At 34.4% G+C, this 25,952-nt stretch overlaps 1 protein-coding gene across 1 annotated transcript; it reads right to left on the bottom strand.

The window, feature by feature from the left end:
* Positions 1-470: 470 nt before the first annotated feature.
* On the bottom strand, positions 471-25,740 carry LOC101890453 (uncharacterized). The gene is made up of 4 exons (XM_059126550.1): positions 25,244-25,740; positions 8,190-8,336; positions 3,321-3,497; positions 471-646 (listed from the first exon to the last, which is right to left on the bottom strand). Exons 1-4 carry the CDS (start codon positions 25,386-25,388, stop codon positions 555-557), a joined length of 561 nt encoding a protein of 186 aa, XP_058982533.1. The 5' UTR covers positions 25,389-25,740; the 3' UTR covers positions 471-554.
* Between the last annotated feature and the right edge of the window lie 212 nt (positions 25,741-25,952).

Below are 25,952 nucleotides of genomic sequence, written 5' to 3'. Positions count from 1 at the left end.
TAATTATTTTATTATAAACAATAAATTTATTGCATATTAACATAACATACATATGTAGATGAGAATCACAGATGTAGAAGTGTTTTGTTTTTTTTTTTATTTTTTTTCTTCGGGAGTGCAGTGAATACAATATTTCCGCTTTGTTTGAAGCTTCGTCTTAAGCTATGATTTTATTTAGAAAAATAAATTAAAATAGGTAGTTGATAACGGTAATACGGTATATGAAAATTTATCTTGACATTGGTGAGTTACATAATTATCATTCTAGTTTTGTAATTCTTTTGTTTTCTTGATTTTTGTTGTTTTGTAAAGAGTAATTGACAGAATATCTAAACTACATATTTTTGGTTCATTGTTTCGATTCACTTGGTTGGTTTTCTCTCTAAGATGAAATGAAAAAATAGAAATAGATTTTTTGGTGCCCAAAAAAGAGTAATCTACATTCAAAAGTTTATTTTATTTTATGTTTCGTTTTTGTTTTTGTTTTCCTTCCAAAAAAATGCTGTGATGTCTTTTGTTGCTGTTGTTGTTGTTGTTTCAATATTCTACTATTTTTAGAAGTGATTCTTTAAGCAGGAATACACAATGGGCGGTAATAGGGATGTCAGCATTGATAACACCAAGTCACCGAGGGCCTGCATGACGGCTGAAACGGAAGCAATGGAAATTAGTGAGTAAAAATAAAATGTGCGAATAATATTATTTATGCATATATTTTTTTATGGACGGGAACCTAATGGGCACACGTCTCACGTGTGAATATTAAAAATGGGTATGTCTACTTATACAGGGTGAAATAAAAAAAACTGAAACAAAGTCAAACGCCATTATTATACCCTCCACCATACTATGGAGGGTATATTAACTTTGTCATTCCGTTTGTAACTCATCGAAATACTCATGTCAGACCCAACAAAGTAAATATATTCTTGATCAGCGTAAAATTCTAAGTCGATTTAGCCGTGTCCGTCTGTCTGTCTGTCTGTTGTAATCACGCTATCTTTCGAACGAATTGAGATAGAAGGCTAAATTTTTGCACACGTACTTATTTTTCCTGTAGGCAGGTTAAGTTCGTAAATGGGTCATGTAGGTCCACGTTTTCATATAGCCCCCATATATAAGTACCTCCCGATATTCGGTATTTTGATGATTTTAGCGACATTATTTACCGGAATTGTTTCAACTTTGGTATTTGAAGTTCGAGATTGATACTACAGCCTATGACAGAAAATTGTCTGTGCAGGTCCACGTCTTCGTATAACCCCCATATAACGGTACCTCCCGATATTCGGTATTTTGATGATCTTAGCTACATTATTCATCGGAATTGTTTCAAATTTGGTATTTGAAGTTCGAAATTAATACTACAGCCTAAGGCAGAAAATTGTCTGTGCAGGTCCACGTCTTCGTATTGCACTCATATAACGGTGCCTCCCAATATTCGGTATTTTGATGGTTTTAGCGTCATTATTTAACGGAATTGTTTCAAATTACATATTTAGAGTTCGTAATGGGAACTACAGTCTGTGACAGAAAATTGTCTATGCAGGTAAAGGTCCTTGTATAGGCTCCATATATCATATATCCCTATATTCAGTAGGTACAATACCCACCGAAATTTTTTGAGATGTCGTATTTGACGTTCGTAATGGATGCCATAGCCTGTGACAGAAAATTTTCTATGCTGGTCCAGGTCTTCGCACAGCTCCGATATAACGATACCTCCCTATATACGATATTTTGATGATTTTAGCTACATTATTCACCATTTATTTCAAGTTTCGAATTTAAATATTGTAATGGCTTATGACAAACAATGCCTATGTAGGTCCATGTCGTATAGACCCCAATATAACGGCGATATTCGGTATTTTTAAAATATTAACAGAATTTTTTAAGGTCTTTATTTTTCGAAAATTTCCAAATTCCTTCCAAATGGTGGAGGGTATTCAAAGTTCGGCCCGCCCGAACTTACTGCTTTTTAACTTGTTTTTACATGTTTTTTTTTTTTAAAATATCGGAAATAGTATCAAATTTTAGAATAAGTTTAGATTTGTTCGAATTGGTCACCTTTGGCACGAATTATGGCCTTCAAACAGCCAATAAAAACTTCATAGCCCATTCCCGGCGAAGCGATTGCTTGTGGGGATCGACACTTTAGTATTTTTTAGTGTCAACCCTGCATTCCAAAATACTCCAGACACCATAGTCCAGCGGATTGGTATCCATAGATTTTGGTGGCCATTGTGCCCTAGAAATGAAGCAAGGAACCTCATTTTGTAACCATTCTTGGATGGCGCGTGCTGAGTTCGATGGTGCTGAGTCCTGTTGGAATGTCCAAGGTCTGCGGCCAAATGTTTTGCGTGCCCAAGGCCCTCCAGAACATTTTCTCGATAATATTCGGCATTTATTCTGATGCCACGGTCGAGCGGAGAGCGACAATCGGCTGTTATGGAGGCCCACACCATCACCATAGCCGGCGCTTGAGTTCTGGTGGCCAACCGAAGGTGCACATTTTCAGCTGACCTCATTGGCAAGTAAACACGATCATTTTGTTTGCTGGACAACAAATTTTTTCTCATCGGAGAAAAACAAATTCGGCAGTTCACCACTTTCGGCCAAGCGAAGCAACTCTTTAGCTCTTTTGAGTCTATTCTCTTTCTGTTGCGGTGTAAGTTGTTGCACTTTTGGGAATTTCAATGGCTTTACCCCGAGCTTATTTTTTAATATTTGCCGAATGGAATATTGCGATATGTTCAGCTCAAGAGCCATTTTCGGCCACTGCGACGCGGGTTTCGATCAAATCGCTTCTTTACTTTTCGAACCATTTCGGCTGTTGTTGCTGTTTTCTTCCGTCCACTTCCTTGATGTTGGGCTACGCTACCAGTACCACGGTAACGAGCGATGGTACGAAACACAAAAGATTTATTCACATTTAAATGCTGGAGTGCTCTAACGATAGCCATTTTTCGTTTTCCAGCCAAACATAAAGAAATTGCGCTTGAAATCCATCACGAATAACTTTTTTTCTGGAAAATTCTAACCAAAATGCTTTTGTACGCTTGTAAACGATGTAATGAACTGTTACTGGAATAATTTTAAAAGCTATCGGACGAGTGGCTTAGAAATGATAGCAGTCTGAATTTGGTTGCAGTTTTTTCATCTCAACCTGTATATGTATACATATACTTATTACAGTATGTATATATGTAAGTATGTATGATTTTTTTTTAGTTCGTGTTAAATTACAATAATATATTCTTAAATATTTAGCTGTGTCACACACACACACAGAGACATTTAGGGACCCATCCACTTACCACCACTGCAGATATCACGATGTACATCCTCAAAATAGCCTCGCTCATTGTCACACAAACACAATTTGGTTTTCGACGACATAAACTTGGCAACGCCAATGGTACGATTCGTGTTCTCATAGGTACAGATAAGGCCATCCTCACACTCATAGTTGCCGCTGCATCGATGACGTAGACCTGGCGAAAAAAGGAAGAAAAATAATAAAAAGGAGAATTAAAGAAAAATTGAATTCAAATCGAAATTTTTAATATTCGCATTTCTTTGATTTTCTTTGTGTTACATGCTGTCACAGTTGTTGTTGTTGTTGTTTTTTCAGAACTTCTTTACGACCTTTTCCTTTATTAGTTTCCATAATTATTCTTTTATTACTTTGGCAATGTGAGATGAAGTTAAGGCTATGTTAAGGTGAAGGTTTTGTTTCGCCTTGCATTGAGCGACAGACGTCTTGCGGATTCGTTTTTCTTTCTCGGTTCTGCATTGCGAAGAAAGAACAATGAGTTAAACAGAGTTAACACGCACTCCCTCTTTGTTGGTGGTCAACAAGGTCTTAAAGTTGTAGTGCCATTACAAGGATGAGTGTAATGGTTTCACTCAAGCTGTAAATTAGAAGCCAATATGTCAATTTCTGGAGAAAAGTGAGATTGAAATCTGTAAACTACCAAAAAGTTGTGCAGGGGGGGGCTTCACCTAACTTCGGACATTTATAGATAAATTTAAATTATTTTGTTGGCTCTTATCAATTGTAAATAAGGCTCACCGTTGGAGCAATGTTCTCACTGCAGTTTGCAAAGATGTGACAATAATATTAGGAGAGGTGCAGATTCAAAGTCGGAATATTGCAAGATTTCTCTGACCTTTCTTGAACCGTGGAAATTACTTGAGGAGCAGAAACTTTCATGAGACTTGATCTAGGAAAATATGCATATGATAATACAGAGGCTAACACATCTGAGAAGCATTACCAAAGAACTGAACGAGAAAGGTTTAAGATTATTTTTCTTCTTCCCGCACATTTTACACCCTTCACCATACATAGTATGGAGGGTATATTAAGTTCGTCATTCCGTTTGTAACTCATCTTGAGCAGCGTAAAATTCTAAGACGATTTAGACCTGTCCGTTCGTTCGTCTGTTATAATCACGCTAGAGTCAAAACGAATAAAGATAGGAAGCTAAAATTTTGCACAGATCAGTCTTATGTCTGCAGGCAGGTCAAGTTCGAAGATGGGATATATCGGTACACGATATCGTATAGCCCGCATACAACTGTACCCCCCAATATTCGTTATTTTGAAGATTTTTTATTATTGTCTGGAAATCCACACAAGGAGTTCTTTCTGAGTACTTTACTCTGTGGAAGACAATTGTTTATATAGGTCCACGATATCGTGTAGCTCCCTTACAACGGTACCCCCGATATTCGGTATTCATACTAGAAGTTCATTTCAAGCAATTTACTCCCTGGAAGGGAAATTTCTATATAGGTTCAAGATATCACAATGGATACTACAGCCTAAGACAGAAAAGTGGCTGTGAAGGTCCACGTCGTCGTATAGCCCCCATATAACCGTACCTCCCGATATTCGGGATTTTGAAGATTTTAACGACATTATTTACGGAAATTGTTTCAAATTTGGTATTTGAAGGTCGTAATTGGTACTACAGCCTATGACAAAAAATTTTGCTTGCATGTCCAAGTCTTCGCATAGCCCCCATATAACGGATCCTCCCGATATTCGGTATTTTGATGATTTTAGCGACATTATTCACCGTAATTATTTCAGATTTGGTATTTGAAGTTCGTAATGGATACTTCAGTCTATGACAGAAAAGTGGCTGTACAGGTCCACGTCTTCGTATAGCCCCCATATAACGGTACCTCCCGATATTCGATATTTTGATGATATTAACGTCATTATTCACGGAAATTGTTTCAAAGTTTGTATTTGAAATTTTTAATGGATACTACAGCCTATGACAGAAGATTGTCCGTGCAGGTCCACGTCTTCTTATAACCCCATATAACAGAACAACCCCATTTTCAGCATTTTATTATTATTTTAGCGACATTATTCACTGAAATTGTTTCAAATTTGGTATTTGAAGTTCCAGCCTTAGACAGGAAATTGGCTGTGCAGGTCCACATCTTCGTATAGCCCCCAATTAACGGTACTTCCCCTTTTCGGTATTTTGATGATTTTAGCGACATTATTCACGGGAATTGTTTCAAATTTGGTATTTGAAGGTCGTAATTAGTACTACAGCCTATGACAAAAAATTTTGCATGCAGGTCCAAGTCTTCGTATAGCCCCCATATAACGGTACCTCCCGATATTCGGTATTTTGATGATTTTAGCGACATAATTCACCGGAATTGTTTCAAATTTAGTATTTGAAGTTCGTAATGGACAGAAAGTGGTCTATGCAGGCCCAGGTCTTCGTATAGGCCCCATATATCAGTACCTTCCTATATTCGGTATTTTGACGATTTTAGGTACAATACTCACCGCAATTGTTTGAGTTGTCATATTTGAAGTTCGTAATGGATGCTACAGGCTGTAATAGAAAATTGTCTATGCAAGTCCAGGTCTTCGTATAGCTCCGATGTAACGATACCTCCCTATGTACGGTATTTTAATGATTTTAGCTACTTTATGCACCGTTTATTTCAAGTTTCGAATTTGAATATGATAATGGCTTTGGACGTCGTATAGACCCCAATATAACGGCTATATTCGGTAGTTTAAAGATTTTAACAGAATTTTAAGGGGTTTTATTTTTTTGAAATTTTCCAAATTCGTTCAAATGGTGGAGGGTATTCAAAGTTCGGCCGGGCCGAACTGATTTTTAACTTGTTATTTATCCAATATTTCGATTTCCTCCGGAAATCATCTTCAGGGATATTTCTAAGTAAAAGCTCGTCTATTCGGTTTAAATGTCATTATCAAACCTTTCGAATGTCACTAAGATCCTTTGTGGGAAGGTACATCATGCAGTGGACACCAAGTGATCAGAACATTCCTACTCGCAACCAAGTTGTAACCCTAAGAAAAATCTAAATAAAAACCAAATTCACCATTTGGTAGGTCGATCGCCACATGCATGTTAATTTGCAATCACTTTACTGGTCGCAATATGGTCCGATCCTCTCGAAATTTTGCATAGAATTATAGTCAGAATAGAAGCCTTATATTTTTGCAGACGACGCATCGGCATATAAATTGGCAGAGGTATTTTCGAGCAGTATCTGATGCCCGGTATCAAATATCAATGTTGTGGAGTGCATATTACGCATTTGAGAGACTTTAACAACAAATCGGATGAAACATATATAACTATATCTGAACCGATTTTCACCAAATTTTTTTGCACTTGCTTGTGGTCTGAATTCCGTCCAAAAACCTGGGATAATGAGCTATATCCAAATTTGAACAGATCTAGACAACATTTTAAACACTTATTTCTGAGCTGTATTCAGTCGGGTGAATTCAGTCGGAATTTACATAATTCAGTCCATTTGGGCTGATATTAGCCAATTTGTGAAAAATAAACCTGCTATCGGATAAAAATATATATGGAAGCTATACCCCAATCAGATCCGATGTCGATAAAACTTGACAAAAGTATTTTTGAGCTCTATTAGTTATCTGGCACCAAATATTATTCTTGAGTGGAGTGCATATTACCCATGTGAGGGACTTAAAACCGAAATCGAATGAATTGTATATGCGAGCTATTGTTATATCTAAACCGATTTTCTCCAAATCGGAAGTACTTATTTTTAGGCTGAATTCGACCGGGAAATTGCGAAAATTTAGTCCATTTGGGCTAATATTATCCATTTGGTGTACAATAGACCTGCAATCGGAAAAAGATATATAGGAGCTGTATCCAAATCTGAACCGATCTCCATGAAATTTGGCAAAGGTATTCCTGAGCTCCATGAGATATATATATTATATATACATATTACGAAAGTGAGGAACTTAACCACCATCGGATGAAACAAATAAATTTGATGTATTTGGTTCTAGACTGAATTAGGTCATTTGGACTGATATTGGCCATATGGTGCACAATTGATCTGAAATCGGTTAAAGATATATATGGGAGCTATATCTAAATTTGAACCGATTCTCATCAATTTCAATAGGGTTCGTCCTTGGGACAAACAAATATTGTTTGGAAAATTTAGAAAAAATTTTGAAAACAGAATTTTATTTGAAGTTCGGATTTTCCTTATTTTTTATTCAGAAAACACATAAAATATTTCACTTAGGATTCAGAAATCCCATCTGAAATTCAGAAAGTTTCATTCATAATATACAATTTTCTAATAATTCTCCGAATATCAAAATTAATTACCAAAAGTATCGAAAACCAATATGCGAAGTTGGTCATGACTCGTATGTTTATTTCTGCATATTTGTTTCTTTGTAGTTTGACTCACTTTCCAGAACATCCAGAATTTTAGTTGCAATTTACGTAATGTTGAACCCATTATTATGCATCTGATATTTTCGGCTAAAAACAAAAACAAATAACATTCTTGTTCTTACTTTTTTTATGATAAACAAATAATATTCTAATTTTAGAAGTATCCTGTCACATATGTCATCTAATTATTTCCAACTACAAAAATCTAGCTAACATTTTCTCTCCCAACATTTACGTTTTTAGTTAAAGAACAACATCACCTAATTGAAGTGCACAGCAAATACAACATGGCATCATTAAAAATATTTTCAAATGTTTAAATATGCCAAGGACAACATCGTTTTTTAGTTCACATAGAAACAACAGCAACACGAAAATATGTGATTTTTTTGTCTAAAATATTTACATAACTACAGTTAGATGAGTAATTACCTTTTACAACGTCCGGACACAAGCCATTGTTGGGTGGATTATCATTGCCGCATAAACAACGCATTTTATAGTCATCCGGATCTCGAACACAACTTGAGTTTTCTATCGCGGCACATTCTTCGTGTGTGGTACATTCGCGGCCCTTAACTGAAATGAAGAAAAAAATTAAATTTGATATTAGAAAAAAAAATCAAAAGAATGTGATGATAATGATTGATACATGAAAATCTCAAAGCTTACAAAGCTGTTGATGTGATACAAAAAGATAAATTGGAGCATTCCAAATTGCATATATTGAGTGTGAATGAACGGCAACAGTTGATGTAAAATAGTGGGTTTGGGAATATTTTTTTTAGAAATGGTAATATCGAGGTTTATTCTGTGAGGATCATTTTGGGGGTGGGACAAATAGAGTAAATTGAAGAGTTTTTAGAATCCTCAAGTTTAAGCTACGACTAGGTCGAGTTTTATAACCTTAAATGTAATTAAAAACACAAGACTTTATCCCTATTAAATTTGTAAAATATGAGCATAATAACCCTTCCGTCCTACGACGCTGACACGTTACTAAGACAGCTTTAACACACAGGATCTTCGACTCGTTGTTCCACACGTAGTTCAAATATCCTATCTTATACGAATTGGACATTGATCAATTAGTTTTCCCAATTATTCTCAGATCACCCACCCAGAACATATCATAATTCCTTATTACCTCCTTATTGGGTTACCACCCGTCCAAATTGGAATGTGGTGAAGTTTAGAATGAATCTGATACTTATTTTACATTTTGTAAGAGATATATTATTATTATTATTATTATTACTAGTATTATTATTATTATTATTATTATATTATTATTATATTATTATATATTATTATTATTATTATTATTATATTATTATTATTATTATTATTATTTTATTATTTATTATATATTATTAGTATTATTTATTATTATTATTATGATTATTAGTATTAATTATTATTATTATTATTATTATTATTAGCTATGATTAATTATTATTTATTATTATTATTATTATTATTATTATTATTATTATTATTATTATTATTATTATTATTATTATTATTATTATTATTATATTATTATTATTATTATATTATTATTATATTATTATTATTAGTATTATTAGTATTATTACTATTATTATTATTATTATTATTATTACTTAGTATTATTATTATTATTATTATTATTATTATTATTATTATTATTATTATTATTATATTATTATTATTATTATTATTATTATTATATTATTATTATTATTATTATTATTATTATTATTATTATTATTATTATTATTATTATTATTATTATTATTATTATTATTATTATTATTATTATTATATTATTATTATTATTATTATTATTATTATTATTATTATTATTATTATTATTATTATTATATTATTATTATTATTATTATTATTATTATTATTATTATTATTATTATTATTATTATTATTATTATTATTATTATTATTATTATTATTATTATTATTATTATTATTTATTATTATTATTATTATTATTATTATTATTATTATTATTATTATTATTATTATTATTATTATTATTATTATTATTATTATTATTATTATTATTATTATTATTATTATTATTATTATTATTATTATTATTATTATTATTATTATTAATTATTATTATTATTATTATTATTATTAGTATGTTATTATTATTATTATTATTAGTATTATTATTATTATTTTATTATTATTATGATTATTATTATTATTATTATATTATTATTATTATTATTATTATTATATTATTATTATTATTATTATTATTATTATTATATTATTATTATTATTAGTATTATTATTATTATTATTATTATTATTATTATTATTATTAGTATTATTATTATTATTATTATTATTCTTATTATTATTATTATTATATTATTATTATTATTATTATTATTATTAGTATTAGTATATTATTATTATTATTATTATTATTATTATTATTATTATTATTATTATTATTATTATTATTATTATATTATTATTATTATTATTATTATTATTATTATTATTATTATTATTATTATTATTAGTATTATTATTATTATTATTATTATTAAGTATTATTATTATTATTATTATTATTATATTATTATATTATTATTATTATTATTATTATTATAATTCAAAATGTTGACCCGGTACTTAATTCAGTGGACCGATAATGCCCATTTTCGCACCTGATCTAGCACAGATACGAATATTTGGATTTCCAAAGTTTGAACTGAATTGGATGATCCTCTTATTGTTCTATTAGATAAATTTTTTTCTATGAAAATTTTGACCTTTTGTGTGGGAGGTACCAGAAGGAGTGGACCGATATTGTGCATCATCGAACTTTCCAAATTGGAATATATGAAGTATAGAATGAATCAGATGCTTATTTCACAACGTTCAGTCCGTTATTTCACCACTCTTTTACATTTATTATTTATTTATTACTATTTAGTACATACAAGTGTGGATTTCCAAAGCTTCCCAAACCTAATCTCAAATAGCAATGCCAATATTAGGATTCTACCCTTACTGCTCGCCCAAATACAAATTGTACCAAATTTAGTACCATTTGGGGTATTATGTCTTTGTGCATTTGTTTGTATCATGGAGAAGCAAGTTAATCAAATTTGGAGAAATCGGTTCAGATATAGCTAAGGCTCCCATATATGTGTTTCATCCGACGTAGGGTTTTAGGTCTCTCATATGCGTAATATACACTCCAGAAGAATGATATTTGGTACCGGACATCAGATATTGCTCGAAAATACCTCTGTCATCTGTCATGATTTTCGAGATCGGTTCAGATTAGTATATAGCTTTATCCGATATCAGGTTTATCGTGCATCAAATGGCTTATATCAGCCCAAATGGACTGAATTTTGGTATTTAAGACTGAATTCATAATATAAACCTGTACCTCAAATTTGGTGTAAATGAATGAAAGCAAACAATTTCGGAATTAGCATCAAATTTTAGAATAAGTTTAGATTTGTTCGAATTGGTCACCTTTGGCACGAATTATGACCTTCAAACGGCCAATGAAACCGTCACATGCTGCCCGAATGTTGCTCTGCGGTATTTTGGTTCATTCCCGGCGAAGCGCTTGCTTGTGTGTCGATCACACATTGGTATTTTTTAGTGCCAACCTTGCTTTCCAAAACACCCTGGACGTAATAGTCCAACGGATCGGTATCTGGAGATTTTGGTGGCCATTGTGCGCTGGCATTTACTCTGATGTGGCGGCATTTACTCTGATGCCACGGTCGATTAATACGAGCGGAGAGCGACCATCTGTTATGGCGGTCCCCACCATCACCACGGCCGGCGCTTGAGTTATGGTGGCCAACCGAAGGTGAACATTTTTAGCTGACCTCTTTGGCAAGTAAACACGATAATTTTGATTGTTTACAAACTGCTGGACAACGAATGTTTTCTCATCGGAGCTCTTTTGAGTCTCTTTTCTTTCTGTTGCGGTGTAAGTTCTTACACTTTTTGGAATTTCAATGGCTTCGCCCCGAGCCCATTTTTCAATATTTGCCAAATGGAATATTGTGATATGTTCAGCTCACTAGCCATTTTCGGCCACTGCGACGTGGGCTTCGATCAAGTCGCTTCTTTACCTTTCGAACCATTTCAGCTGATTTTGCTGAAGTTGGTTGCAGTTTTTCATCTCACCCTGTATGTATGTTTTATCCGATTTGGGGTATAAATTCCCTCACAAGCGTGATATGCATTTCACAACAATGATCTTCTGTGTCAGATCTCAAATACAGCTCTGAAATAGGTGTATAAAATTTTATCAAGATAGGTTCAGATTTGGATATAGCTCCTATACAAATCCGCAACCGATTTCGGGTTAATTGTGCACCAAATGGCTAATATCAGCCCAAATGGACTGAATTTCGGCATATCCGACCGAATTCAGTCTAGACGTAAGTACATTAAATTGGAAAATCGGTTCAGATATAGCTATAGCTCCCATATATATTTTTCATCTGATCCTCACATTCATCTGATCCTCACATTCGTAACATGCACTCGACAACAATGATATTTGGTACCAGTTATCAGGTACAGCCCAGATATACCTCTAACAAATTTTATCAAGATCGGTTCAGATTTGGATATAAGTCCCATATATATCTTCAACCGAATTCGTTTAATTTGTGCACCATATGGTCAATTTCAGTCCAAAAGTCCTGAATTTTGGTACATCAGTCTAGAAGCAAGTACATCAAATTTGGAAGAAATGGAGTGAATTTCGGGATGTACGTTTCCATTTTGTGAAACTCGGCTCCGGTATATATATTTCTACACTCCACCATAGTATGGAGGGTATATTAAATTTGTCATTCCGTTTGTAACACCTCGAAATACACATTTTAGACCCCACAAAGTATAAATATTCTTGATCAGCATAAAATTCTATGTCGATTTAGCGATGTCCGTCTATCACGAATTGAAGTAGATTGATAAAATTTTGCTCTAATGTATGTTATGTCTGCAGGACTTTTGGTATTGAAAATTGGCCATATTGGTCCACGTTTTGGTATAGCCCCGATATAACGGTACCTCCCGATATACGGTGTTTTGATGATTTTAGCGACACTATTCACCGGAATAGTTTCAAATTTGGTATTTGAAGTTCGTAATGGATACTACAGCCTAAGACAGAAAATTGTCTGTGCAGGTCCACGTCCTCGCATGGCCCCCATATCTCCCGATATTTGGAATTTTAATTTTATCGGCATTATAACCGATTTTTTTTAAGTTTCGCATTTTGAATATTGTAATGGCTTATGACAAATGTTACCTACGCAGGTTTATGTCGTCGTATAGACCCTAATATAATAGCTACATTCGGTATTTTTAAGATTTTAACAGAATTTTTAACGGATTTTTTGTTTTTGGGAATTGCCAACTTCGTTCCAAATGTTTAATATAATCCTTCTCCAAGTAATATCATGCACTCTATAGCAAACTACAATTGCTTTAAAGCCAAATGTTAATAAGTGGTATTATCTACTTGAAATAAATTCTTTTGTTATGCAGAGCGGTGTAGGGTATTATATAGCCAACACTGCCCCACTGTTGACTTTTCCTTACTGGTTTTAAAATTATTTATTTGAAAACATCTCATTGTCAAAATGTTTATTTAGAAATTCATTGTATATTCATAAATCGGAGATAGGTACCTCTTTTCTAAGCCGTGAAATTTGACACGATAAGCATTTGGTGCCTATTAATAATGTTAGTGGGAACATATTAACAACTCTTTCTAGTTAATGGAGCAAACACGTTTAATATTTCTGGGTCAAATCATTTAAATCCCTAGATACCCGACTCCCAACTACATTATTGAACACAAAGTTATCGTTTCCTGATGAGATATGAAGTATGTCCATACTACATATGCCCGGAAATATTATGTTCTCGCATGTATGTCGTCGTATAAAAATCCTAAACATCTAATAACATTTTATTCTTTTGTTTATTTTTATGAGTTCCCTAACCTCAGCTCTCCACACCACACCACACCATGAACCGCTAATTTGTTTATTTTGGAATAATGTGAAATAAATTGAAGGTGTGAGCACAACAATCGCTGCTGCTAAACGGCAAATTATCACATCAAGCAAATCAAATGCCAATTACCACTGTCTGTCAGTCAGTCAGTCAGCTAGTCTGTCTATCTGTCTGAAGCCTAGTGCTCGGCTAGAACAGTAATAGGATATATGACAAGTATGGATATAACATATCACAATGTGTATGCGATATCCATCAATGTTTGTTTAGGAAATCAAATATTTCAATATTTGTTTGTAGTTTAAGCGAGGGCGAGGGTAAAATGAAACTTAAACAACATAGAAAATTATTAATGGGTGTAGTTGGACTGACTTGTATTGAATTCAATCACTGAAATCATTACATGGATTTGGTGGAATCATTTGGTATACTTAAACCATTAAGGAAAGTTCAAAAGTCGGGCGGGGCCGACTATATGATACCCTACACCACTATGCCTATTTAGGAATTTATGACTTCAATAATAATCATAAAAGTTAACTTTCGGTTGAATATGAAACAAGTAAAAAAGTTGTAAGTTTGACCGGGCCGAACTTTGAATACCCTCCACCATTTGGAACGAATTTGACAATACTCATAAACAATAAACTCCGTTAAAATCTTAGAAATACCGAATGTAGCCGTTATATTAGGGTCAATACTACGACATTGGCCTGCATAGGTACTTTTTTCATAAGCCATTACAATATTCAAATGCGAAACTTAGAAAAAAATCGGTAAATAATGTAGCTACGGTCATCAAAATACCGATTACGGGAGGTACCGTTATATGGGGGCTATACGAAGGCGTGGAACTGCACAGACAATTTTCTGTCTTAGGATTTAGTATTCATTGCGAACTTTAAACACCAAATTTGAAACAATTCCGGTGAAAAATGTCACTAAAATCATCAAAATATCAAATATCGGGAGGTACCCTTATATGGGGACCATACGAAGACGTGTACCTGCACACACATTTTTCTGTCTTAGGCTGAAGTATCCATTACGAACTTCAAATAGCAAATTCGAAACAATTCCGGTGAATAATGTCGCTAAAATCATCAAGGTACCGAATATCAGGAGGTACCGTTATATGGAGGCTATATTTGTACGCTTGTAAACAATAAAATTAGCAGTCACTGGAATAATTTTAACAGCTGTGGGACGAGTGGCTTAGAAATGACAGTTGGTTGCAGTTTTTTCATCTCACCCTGTATCTTAAATTTCAATAACATTTGGAATGTGTTGAAATCGGTACAGGTTTGGATATAGCTCCCATATATATTTTCTGCAGATATCACATTTTTGATGCACTAAACGCGATATGGTATGTCGGATGGAAATGCAATTTGTAATGAGTGACGGAATATGGTACAAAAATTAATTTACCAAATTATATCGGATTCTTTTGGTATTTGATATGACAATTGATAAATGCAAAGGACAAGCTCTTCGTATATGCGGATTAAACTTGGCATGTTCCTGTGTTGTTATGGTCAGCTGTACCTGGCATGTTCACACATTGGTAGATTGAGCGAACAGAAAAAATCCTGATTATGCAGTTGCTCTATAGGTCGCAATTATAGACCAATCGACGCGGAATTTAGCATGAGGCTAGAGTTTAGGGCTGGTCAGAAGCTTACCATTTTGTTTGGTAATCGGACAATATTTAGCGAATAAAATAGACCATAACATTTATTTTAAAAATGCGAATTTTTCAACTAAACCGCGAAAATTTTTCTAAGCCTGGCGAAATCACAAGTGCACGAAAATATCACTTCTGACCGTTAAATTGATGCTTATATCCAAGATATCGCATATATAGCAAAATATATACAATCTCATATATCAATGAAGGGGATGTTAGTTAGACCACTTTTAACTCAAGAACGGCAGGATGGATTTTGACAATTTTACCAATTTGGAATGGCTCCTCCTGAGAGAAAAGGATAAAATCTAAGAAAATCACATGAAAATATGCCAATAAAAAGTGAATATACTTTATATATTTTTTATACCCTCCACCATAGTATGGAGGGTATATTAAATTTGTCATTTCGTTTGCAACACCGCAAAATATACATTTTAGACCCCACAAAGTATATATATTCTCGATCATCATAAAATTCTATGTCGAAGTTGAAGTTCGTAATGGATACTACAGTCTATGACAGAAAATTGTCTGTGCTGGTCAACGTCTTCGTATAGCCCCCATATAACGGTACCTCCCGATATTCGGTATTTTGATGATTTTAGCGAATTTATTCACCGGAATAGTTTCAAATTTGGTATTTGAAGTTCATAATGGATACTGCAGCCTGAAACAGAAAATTTTCTGTTCAGGTCCACGTCTTCGTATAGCCCCCATATAACGATACCTCCGATATTTGGTATTTTGATGATTTTAGCGACATTATTTACCGGAATTGTTTCAAATTTGGTATATGAAGTTCGTAATGGGTACTACAGCCTACGACAGAAAATAGTCTGTGCCAGTCCACGTCTCCCCCCCCTATAAAACGGTACCTCCCTATATACGGATTTTTATACCCTACAACACTATGTGTTGGGGGTATTATAAGTTTGATTGGGCCAAAAATTATGTAACACCACGAAATATTGGTTTCCCACATAGGAAAGTATATATGGATCTTCCTATCTCGGCGAGCTGAGTCGATCTAGCTATGTATGTCCGTCCGTCCGTCTGTCCGTCTGTCCGTCTGTCCATGTTAATTTGTAATCACTCTACAGGTCGCAATTATGGTCCGATCTTCACGAAATTTAAAATGGAGGTGGGGCTAGGGTCAGAATAGAACCCTATTTCTTTTGGTGATGATCGCCAAATGTTTAGGGGCTGAAATGGACCAAATACTGAAAAAATGTCGGATTTTGCACTTGCTCTACAGGTCGCAATTATAGACCAATCGACGCGGAATTTCGCATGTAGCTAGAGTTTAGGGCTGGCAAGAAGCCTACCCATTTGGGTGGTCATCGGATAATATTTAGCGGGTAAAATAGACCATATCTTTTTTGTTGAAAAAATTCAAAATTTTTCATTAAACCGCGAATATTTTAAATCCCAACGAAATCACAAAGCCATGACAAGGTTACTTCTGACCTTTACATTGATGTTATTATCCAACAAATCGGATATATAGCAAAATATGGGCGATATATATGTTTATCAAAGAAGATATGCTTGAAAGATCTCTTATATGTCGAGAACGGCTGAACTGATTTCGACAGTTCTCCTTAATTCAGAATGGCCTCTTGGCAGGCAAGAAAAAAAGGTCTAAAAAATCGCATAAAAATATCTCTCTAAAGATGAAAATATTGATTTTGTAAAATTTTCTCATATTTTTTCAATTTTGTCATATTTTTGGCATATTTTCATTTTGAATTAAACATTTGGTAATATTTCTACAGCTAACAAAACTAAGTAGTTAGGATATCAGGATATCATATACAGATCGCATTTATGGCCCGATCCTAACGAAATTTAGCATGGGGATCAGATGAGGGTCAGAATAGAATCCTACTCTTTTTGGAGATGATCGCCATATATTTAGGGGTTGAAATGGACCAAAAAACTGCAAAATTGTCAGGAGGTCGTAATTATTGTCCGATCCTCACGCACATTTGAATGGGGGTTACCGGACATTGCAAAACCCATTCAGTTTTGGATGGCCATCCAAAAATATTCAATGTGTGAAATAGTTTGCCAACTTTTGTAGACAAAATACGAAAATGTCCATTCCAGAGACTTTTTGGAGAATTCACAAATGCAGGAAAGACGCACTTCTGACTATTTCGTTAACGCTGGTTTCGTTGAAGAATATAGTCAAATGTCTGTATCTCATATAGATGCGATTCAGTCAAAAACCAATAATAAATGTTAATCTTTTTCACTTCTGAGAGATTATAGGTCTTTGGGAAATATTGGTTCCAGATCTAAGAAGACCATTTACGTGCAACATCTTCCAATAAATTGGAAATGAGCAAATTAGTTAAAGTTGCTATTATTCGAAAATTAGAGAACGAAACCTGATGGTTTTCTTTTATTATTTGTCACAATATCTTGTGGAATTCTTTCGAGTATCTCGCCTATATAAACTGTATCGTTTATTATAGTGTTGTAGGGTATTCATCGGTCGGCCCCGCTCGACTGTAGCCTTTACTTACTTGTTTTTTATGATTTTAGCTATATTATTCACCGATTTTTTATTCAAGTTTCGCGTTTGAATATTGTAATGGTTTATGACAAAAGTTGCCTATGCAGGTCCACGTCGTCATGTAGACCTTAATATAACGGCTACATTCGGTATTTTTAAAATTTTAACATTTTTATACCCTACAACACTATGTGTTGGGGGTATTATAAGTTTGATTGGGCCAGAATTTATGTAACACCTCGAAATATTGGTTTCCCATATAGGAAAGTATATATGGATCTTCCTAGCTCGCCGAGCTGAGTCGATCTAGCTATGTATATCCGTCCGTCCGTCTGTCCGTCTGTCCATGTTAATTTGTAATCACTCTACAGTTCGCAATTATGGCCCGATCCTAACGAAATTTTGCACGAAGGTGGGGTTAGGGCCAGAATAGAAGCCTATTTCTTTTGGAGATGATCGCCAAATGTTTTGGGGTTGAAATGGACCAAATACTGAAAAAATGTCGGATTTTGCAGTAGCTATACAGGTCGCAATTATAGACCAATCGCGGAACTTCGCATGTAGCTAGAGTTTAGGGCGGGGAAGAAGCCTACCAAATTGGATGGTCATCGGATAATATTTAGCGGGTAAAATAGACCATATATTTTGTGTTGAAAAAATTCAAAATTTTTCATTAAACCGCGAATATTTTAAATCCCGGCGAAATCACAAAGCCATGACAAGGTTACTTCGGATCTTTACATTGATGTTAACATCCAATAAATCGGATATGTAGCAAAATATGTGCGATATATATGTCTATCAAAGAAGATATGCTTGAAAGATCTCTTATATGTCGAGAACGGCTGAACTGATTTCGACAGTTCTCATTAATTCAGAATGGCCTCTTGGCAGGAAAGAAAAAACGTCTAAAAAAATTCCATAAAAATATCTCTCTAAAGATGAAAATATTGGTTTTGTAAAATTTTCTCATATTTTTTCAAATTTATCATATTTTTTGGCATATTTTCATTTTGAATTAAACATTTGGTAATATTTCTACAGCTAACAAAACTTAGTAGTTAGGATATCAGGATATCATATACAGATCGCATTTATGGCCCGATCCTTACGAAATTTTGCATGGAGATATAATGAGGGTCAGAATAGAAGCCTACTCATTTTGGAGATGATCGCCATATATTTAGGGTTTTAAATGGACCAAAAAACTGCAAAATTTTCAGCAGGTCGTAATTATCGCCCGATCCTTACGCACATTTGAATGGGGGTTATCGGACATTGCAAAAGCCAAGCAGTTTTGGATGGCCATCCCAAAATTATTCAATGTGTGAAATAGTTTGCCAACTTTTGTAGACAAAATACGAAAATGTCCATTCAAGTGACTTTTTGGATAATTCACAAATGCAGGAAAGACACACTTCTGACTATTTCGTTAGCGCTGATTTCGTTGAAGAATATAGTCAAATGTCTGTATCTCATATAGATGCGTTTCAGTCAAAAACCAATAATAAATGTTAATCTTTTGCCACTTCTGAGAGATTATTGGTCTTTGGGAAATATTGGTTCCAGATCTAGGAAGACCATTTAAGTGCAACATCTACCAATAAATTGGAAACGAGCAAATTAGTTTAAGTTGCTATTATTCGAAAATTAGAGAACGAAACCTGATGGTTTTCTTTTAATATTTGTCACAATATCTTGTGGAACTCTTTCAAGTATCTCGCCTATATAAACTGTATCGTTTATTATAGTGTTGTAGGGTATTCAACGGTCGGCCCCGCTCGACTGTAGCCTTTGCTTACTTGTTTTTTTTTTTTGATAATTGCCAAAATCGTTCTGAATGATGGAGGGTATTCAAAGATCGACCCCGTCAAACTTACAGCTTTTTTACTTGTTTGAACACCTGTTTCAAAATGAATTAGTTGCCAGATCGAAACATATGTTCATAACAGAGATGGAAGTTTCCAAAACACTTAACTTTATTCTGTTTATACTACGATTTCTGTGCTAGGCTAAGAAGTTTCCGAACTGTACTAGTTTCACAATTTTTTACCTAAACAAACGTAAACCAATAAAACTTGCCGGCAAAATGAAGAGAGGACACACGAATATTGCATTCTCTCTTACTACTCTTTACTAGACAAATTTGACCGAGAAAAAAAGCATGCCTAACAGCTTCTGATTGGCTGAAATGATGATTTTATGCGGTTGCCACCTAACTTTGACACTTTTACTAGTTTTCCCTTTTCTGTACTGTTTTTGGCAAAGATGCTCTCTCAGAGTGAATGTAACATTTCTCCTTTTTACTAGTTTTACGATAAAAAAAGTACCGGAACATAAAAATTATCCACTATATTGAAATAAAAAAAACAATCCACTTTATGTTAATTTATTATCAAAAATTTTGCAAAATTCCTGTTGTTTTTTTTTTTTTTTAAATATTATCTTTGCACTTGACGGTCAAAATGTGTTTTGTTTTCATGAATGTATTATCAATAAAACTAACAAAACATAAATTATCCGAAGGCATGTGAAACAATTATTTCATGTTCATGTGCCGTTTATTCCGTAGGGATTTCCATGGAATACAAAGTGATAATAACTAATTTAAAAATATTTCAAAAAACAGGAAATTACTTTTATCTGGTGTCGCTGGGGACCAGTAAAGATCTAAATATTAATAAATTTCTACTCATTGAAAACATATCACAAATTAAGTGTAGTGTAAATCAGAAATCAGATGATGATACATGTACAGGGTTGCCCATATTCGACGGACCCATCTGGCAACGCCATAACTTTTGACAGAGATGTCACGTCGCTTAATGACATACCGCGTTTGAAGCGTCAGTCCAAGCAGATTTTCACCATGAACCAATACACGCCACACGAGAGCTCTGAAATAGTAGAAATTTAAATTCAACAGAAGAAGTCAATTGTGAAAAAAAGGAACACCATTAAGCGTTTATACGAAAAATTTTCGACTGGTAAGGCTCTTTCTAATCCGAAGAGGCCATATAAAAGTCGACCAAGGCGATCGGCTGAAAATATCGCTGCCGTACGAGCCAGTGTTGAGAGGTCCCCAAGAACATCCCAAAAACGCCGTTCTCAACAGTTGGGCATGGCTCGGTCCACTTTACAACGGATTATTCGCATCGATTTGCATTTGTTCCCGCACAAAATTCAATTGACGCAAAGAATGTTGCCTCTTCGATTGGAATGGGTCCAAAGGGCCCAAAGGTCCGTCGAATATGGGCAACCCTGTATGTGGGAGCTACGGAGGTACTTTTTTCTCGCTTTAATTATCGTGGATAGAAATTTGAACGTGTAAGTGAATAAAATATATGCTGACCATTACTTAATCATGGTAGAATCAAGAAGGTTAAGCCATAAAATCATACGTATACAATTTTTTCTAAATTATTCATTTGAAAACATCTCACTGTCAAAATGTATACAAGGTGAGATGAAAAAACTGCAACCAACTTCAGACTGCTGCCATTTCCAAGACACTCGTCCGACAGCTGTTAAAATTATTCCGGCGATAGCTCATTATATTGTTTACAAGCGTGCAAAAGCATTTAGGTGAGAATTTTCCAGAAAAAAAGTTATTCGTGATGGCATTCAAGTGAGATAGTGCGATTTCTTTATACTTGGCTGGGAAAACCACAAGTGGCTATCGTTAGAGCAATCCAGCATTGAAATGTGAATAAATCGTTTGTGTCTCGTACCATCGCTCGTTACCGTGATTCTGGGGCGTAGCCCGACGTCAAGGAAATGGACGGAAGAAAACAGCAATATCCGCAGAAATGGTTCGAAAAGTAAAGAAGCGACATGATCGAAACCCGCGTCGCAGTGGCCGGAAAATGGCTCGTGAGCTGAACATATTACAATATTCCATTCGGCAAATATTGAAAATGAGCTCAGGCTCGGGTAAAGCCATTGGAAATTCCAAAAAGTGCAAGAACTTACACCGCAACAGAAAGAAAATAGACTCAAAAGAGGTAAAGAGTTGCTTCGCTCGGACGAAAGTGGTGAACTGCCGAATTTGGTTTTCTCCGATGAGAAATCATTCGTTGTCCAGCACTGTGTAAACAAACAAAATGATCGTGTTTATTTGCCAAAGAGGTCAGCTGAAAATGTGCACCTTCTGTTGGACACCAGAACCCAAGTACAAGGTGTGGGCTGCCACAACAGCCGATGTTCGCCCTTCGCTCGAATTAATCGATCGTGGCATCGGAATAAATACCGAATGTTATCGCAAAAATATTCTGGAGGGTGTATTAAAGCCTTGCGCACACAAACGTTTTGTCCGCAGACTTTGGACATTGCAACAGGACTCAGCACCATCGCACTCAGCCACGCTTCATTTCCAGCGCACAGTGGCCACCAAAATCTCCAGATACCAATCCGATCGACTATTGTATCTGGAGTATTTTGGAAAGCAAGGTTGACACTAAAAAATGCCAAAGTGTCGATCACCTTAAGCAAGCGGTTCGCCGGGAATGGGCAAAAATACCGCAGAGTAACATTTGGGCAGCGTGTGACGGTTTCCTTTTGTATATGCTGTATATGCTCTGCAAGAATGTGCAACTTTTTACTACGATTACCGATTTTAAATTTATGATATTTTATTTATATAATTTATGATACAAAAAATTACAAAACTAGTAGATTCTTGCAGGTTCTGGAACAGAGCTATAGTGTCTTCGGCAATATATATATTTGAAAAAGTAGTGAAAAAACCCACAAAGTATAGATATATTCTTGATCAGCATAATATTCTATGCCGATTTAGCGATGTCCGTCCGTCTGTGGAAAACACTCTAGCTTCCGAACGAAATGAAGTAGGTTGATAAAATTTTAGTCAAATGTGTATTATGTCTGCAGGACTTTTGGTATTGAAAATGGTAATTGTAGGTCCAAGTTTTGGTAGAGCCCCCATATAACGGTACCTCCCGATATTCGGTATTTTGATGATTTTAGCGACATTATTCACCGGAATTGTTTCAAATTTGGTATTTGAAGTTCATAATGGATACTACAGTCTAAGCCAGAAAATTGTCCGTGCAGGTCCTCGTCTTCGTATAGCCCCTCATATAACGGTACCTCCCGATATTCGATATTTTGATTATTTTTGCGACAAAATTCACCGGAATTGTTTCAAATTTGGTGTTTAAAGTTCGTAATGGATTCTACGGCCTACGACAGAAAATTGTCTATGCAGGTCCACGTCTTCGTAGAGCCCCTATATATTATTTTAATGATTTTATGAACATTTTTTCACAAGATTTGTTTCAAATTTGGTATTTGATGTTCGTAGTGGATACTACAGCCTATGACAGAAAATTGTCCGTACAGGTCCTCGTCTTCATATAGCCCCCATATAACGGTACCTCCCGATATTCGGTATTTTGATGATTTTTGCGACAATATTCACCGGAATTGTTTCAAATTTGGCATTTGATGCTTGAAATTGATGCTACAGCCTAAGACAGAAAATTGTGTGTGCAGGTCCACGTCTTCGTATAGCCCCAAATAACGGTACATCCCTATATTCGGAATTTTTATGATTTTAGCTACATTATTAACCGGAGTAGTTTCAAATTACGTATTTAGAGTTCGTAATGGTAACTACAGTCTGTGACACAACATTTTTTATGCAGGCCTAGGTCTTCGAATAGGCCCCAATATTCGGTATTTTGACGATTTTACGTAAAATACTCACCGAAATTGTTTGAGGTGTCATATTTGAAGTTCGTAATGGATTCTACAGCCTGTGACAGAAAATTGTCTATGCAGGCCCAGGACTTCGTATAGCTCCGATATAACGGTACCTCTCTATATACGGTATTTTGATGATTTTAGCTACATTATTGACTGTTTATTTCGAATTTGAATATTGTAATGGCTTATGACAAACAAAGCCTTTTTAGGTTCACATCGTAGAGACCCCAATATAACAGCTACATTCGGTATTTTCAATTGCCAAAATCATTCCAAATGGTGGAGAATACCCTAAGCTTAGCCCGGCCAAACTTGCTGCTTTTTTTCTTGTTTTTTTTTTCTATCTATCCTCATGTCTACATCCATAAACTTAATTGAATATTGGCAATTTCATTTCCAATGCATGTGTAAATTTGATTTGATTCCGTATTACTTCTCCTTAGTTTCAAATTTTCATACAACGGATATTGAGATCCAGGTATGCAATTTAGAATTTAATAGCATTGATAATTTTTCAAAAATATTCTCTTGGATCAAAAAAAAAAATATTACGGATCCATAATTGGTGATTTTCATTAAAATCTTTAAGCCAATACTCAAAACTAAAAAAGTAGTAAATTAATTTTCCAATTTTTATACCCTCCACCATACATAGTATGGAGGGTATATTAAGTTCGTCATTCCACTTGTAACTCATCGAAATAATCATTTTAGACCCAACAAAGTATATATATTCTTGATCAGCGTAAAATTCTAAGACGATTTAGCTCTGTCCGTCCGTCTGTTGTAATCACGCTACAGTCTAAACGAATTAAGATAGGAAGCTAAAATTTTGCACCGATTCCTCTTTTGTCTGCAGGCAGGTCAATATCGGTCCACGATATCGTATAGCACCCATATAACGGTACCACCGATATTCGGTATTTTGATGATTTTACCCACATTTTTCAACGGAATTGTCTGAAAATATACACAGAAGGAGTACCTTGTGGGTACTTTATACCTCGGAAGATATTGTATATCCCCCATATAACGGTACCTCCGATATTCGGTATTTTGATGATTTTAGCCATATTTTCCTATGGTATTGTCCACACAAGGAGTTCTTTGTGAGCACTTTAACCCCTGAAAGGTAATATATCGGCATTAGATATTTTAAAGATTTTAACAGAATTTTTAATGGATTTTATTTTTTGAAAATTTTCTAATTCGTTCCAAATGGTGGAGGGTATTCAAAGTTCGACCCGGCCGAACTAACTGCTTTTTTACTTGTTTTATTTTTATTTTCTTTGCCAAATATTATGAAACCTTGTTGGAAATAAGTTCGTTGTTTTAGTTTAATTTTTCTTTTGCAGAAATCCCTCTTTCTAGGGTTCATCAACATGAATTTGCAAAGTTATATTTTTGTGTATGCCAGTCATGTTAGGAAACAACGCCTAATTTTGTGCTTCCAAAAAAGAAAGCCAAAAAACCTAAGTTAAAGTGAAAAAAACATGAACGCGTTCTACTTACCAACGGGTCCTGGTGTGGGTGGTGGAACATTGCTAGATTTTCCAAATGTAGTTAAGGCTGTTGAACTGACCCCAAATAGAATGATGAAAACTCCGAAGAGCATGGTCAGGCTGCCGCATTGGGTGAAACGCTTGAGGGGCTGCATTTTGTCACCGAATTATTTATTTTTTTTTTATTTCACAAAAGTAATTGTTTTTAAAGATTTTTTTTTTTAATTTAAATTTTAGTCCACCAAGTTTTTTACTTTAATTATTTTTTTAGTTTTCACGTCAGTTCTTAATTTGGAATGTTTCACTTTTTTCCTTTTATTTTTTCCACGCCCACAAGTTCTATCAATTTCAGAATCCAATTCTTTTTCTGTTTTTTTTTTCTTGGAACAAAAATAACTCTTGCAGATTAAGTTGTTGTAACTATTCCACCGTTCGGACCACTTTTCTAATCAGCCGTTAAAAAGCAACAACGAACCTCTTGCTTGAACGTTTTAATTGTAAGTGAATAATATTCCAATAGTTTCAAAGCTTAAGTTTAGCTTGTGATTGTGAGTGAGTATTTTGCCAGCGTTGTTGTTGTTGTTCTTGTTCTTGTTGTTGTCGCCATGTGAGCCGTTAGCTGTTCTTGCATTCGAATTATTTTAATGATGCGTCCTCTTGAAAGAGGCCTTAGCGAATAAATCAACAAACGAAATCAGAAACACTCACACACACACACA

The sequence above is a fragment of the Musca domestica genome, unplaced genomic scaffold, assembly GCF_030504385.1.
Source record: "Musca domestica strain aabys unplaced genomic scaffold, Musca_domestica.polishedcontigs.V.1.1 4, whole genome shotgun sequence".
NCBI lineage: Eukaryota > Metazoa > Arthropoda > Insecta > Diptera > Muscidae > Musca > Musca domestica.
Note: the sequence above shows the minus strand (reverse complement) of the source record. Positions and strands in the feature narration are given on the sequence as shown.

Coding starts and splice junctions, on each gene's coding strand:
- LOC101890453 (XM_059126550.1), bottom strand. CDS start 25,388: ATGCAGCCCCTCAAGCGTTTCACCCAATGCGGCAGCCTGACCATGCTC. Junction 8,337..25,243: donor ACCCACACCAGGACCCGTTG/GTAAGTAGAACG, acceptor TCTTCATTTCAG/TTAAGGGCCGCGAATGTACC. Junction 647..3,320: donor TCGTGATATCTGCAGTGGTG/GTAAGTGGATGG, acceptor CTTCCGTTTCAG/CCGTCATGCAGGCCCTCGGT.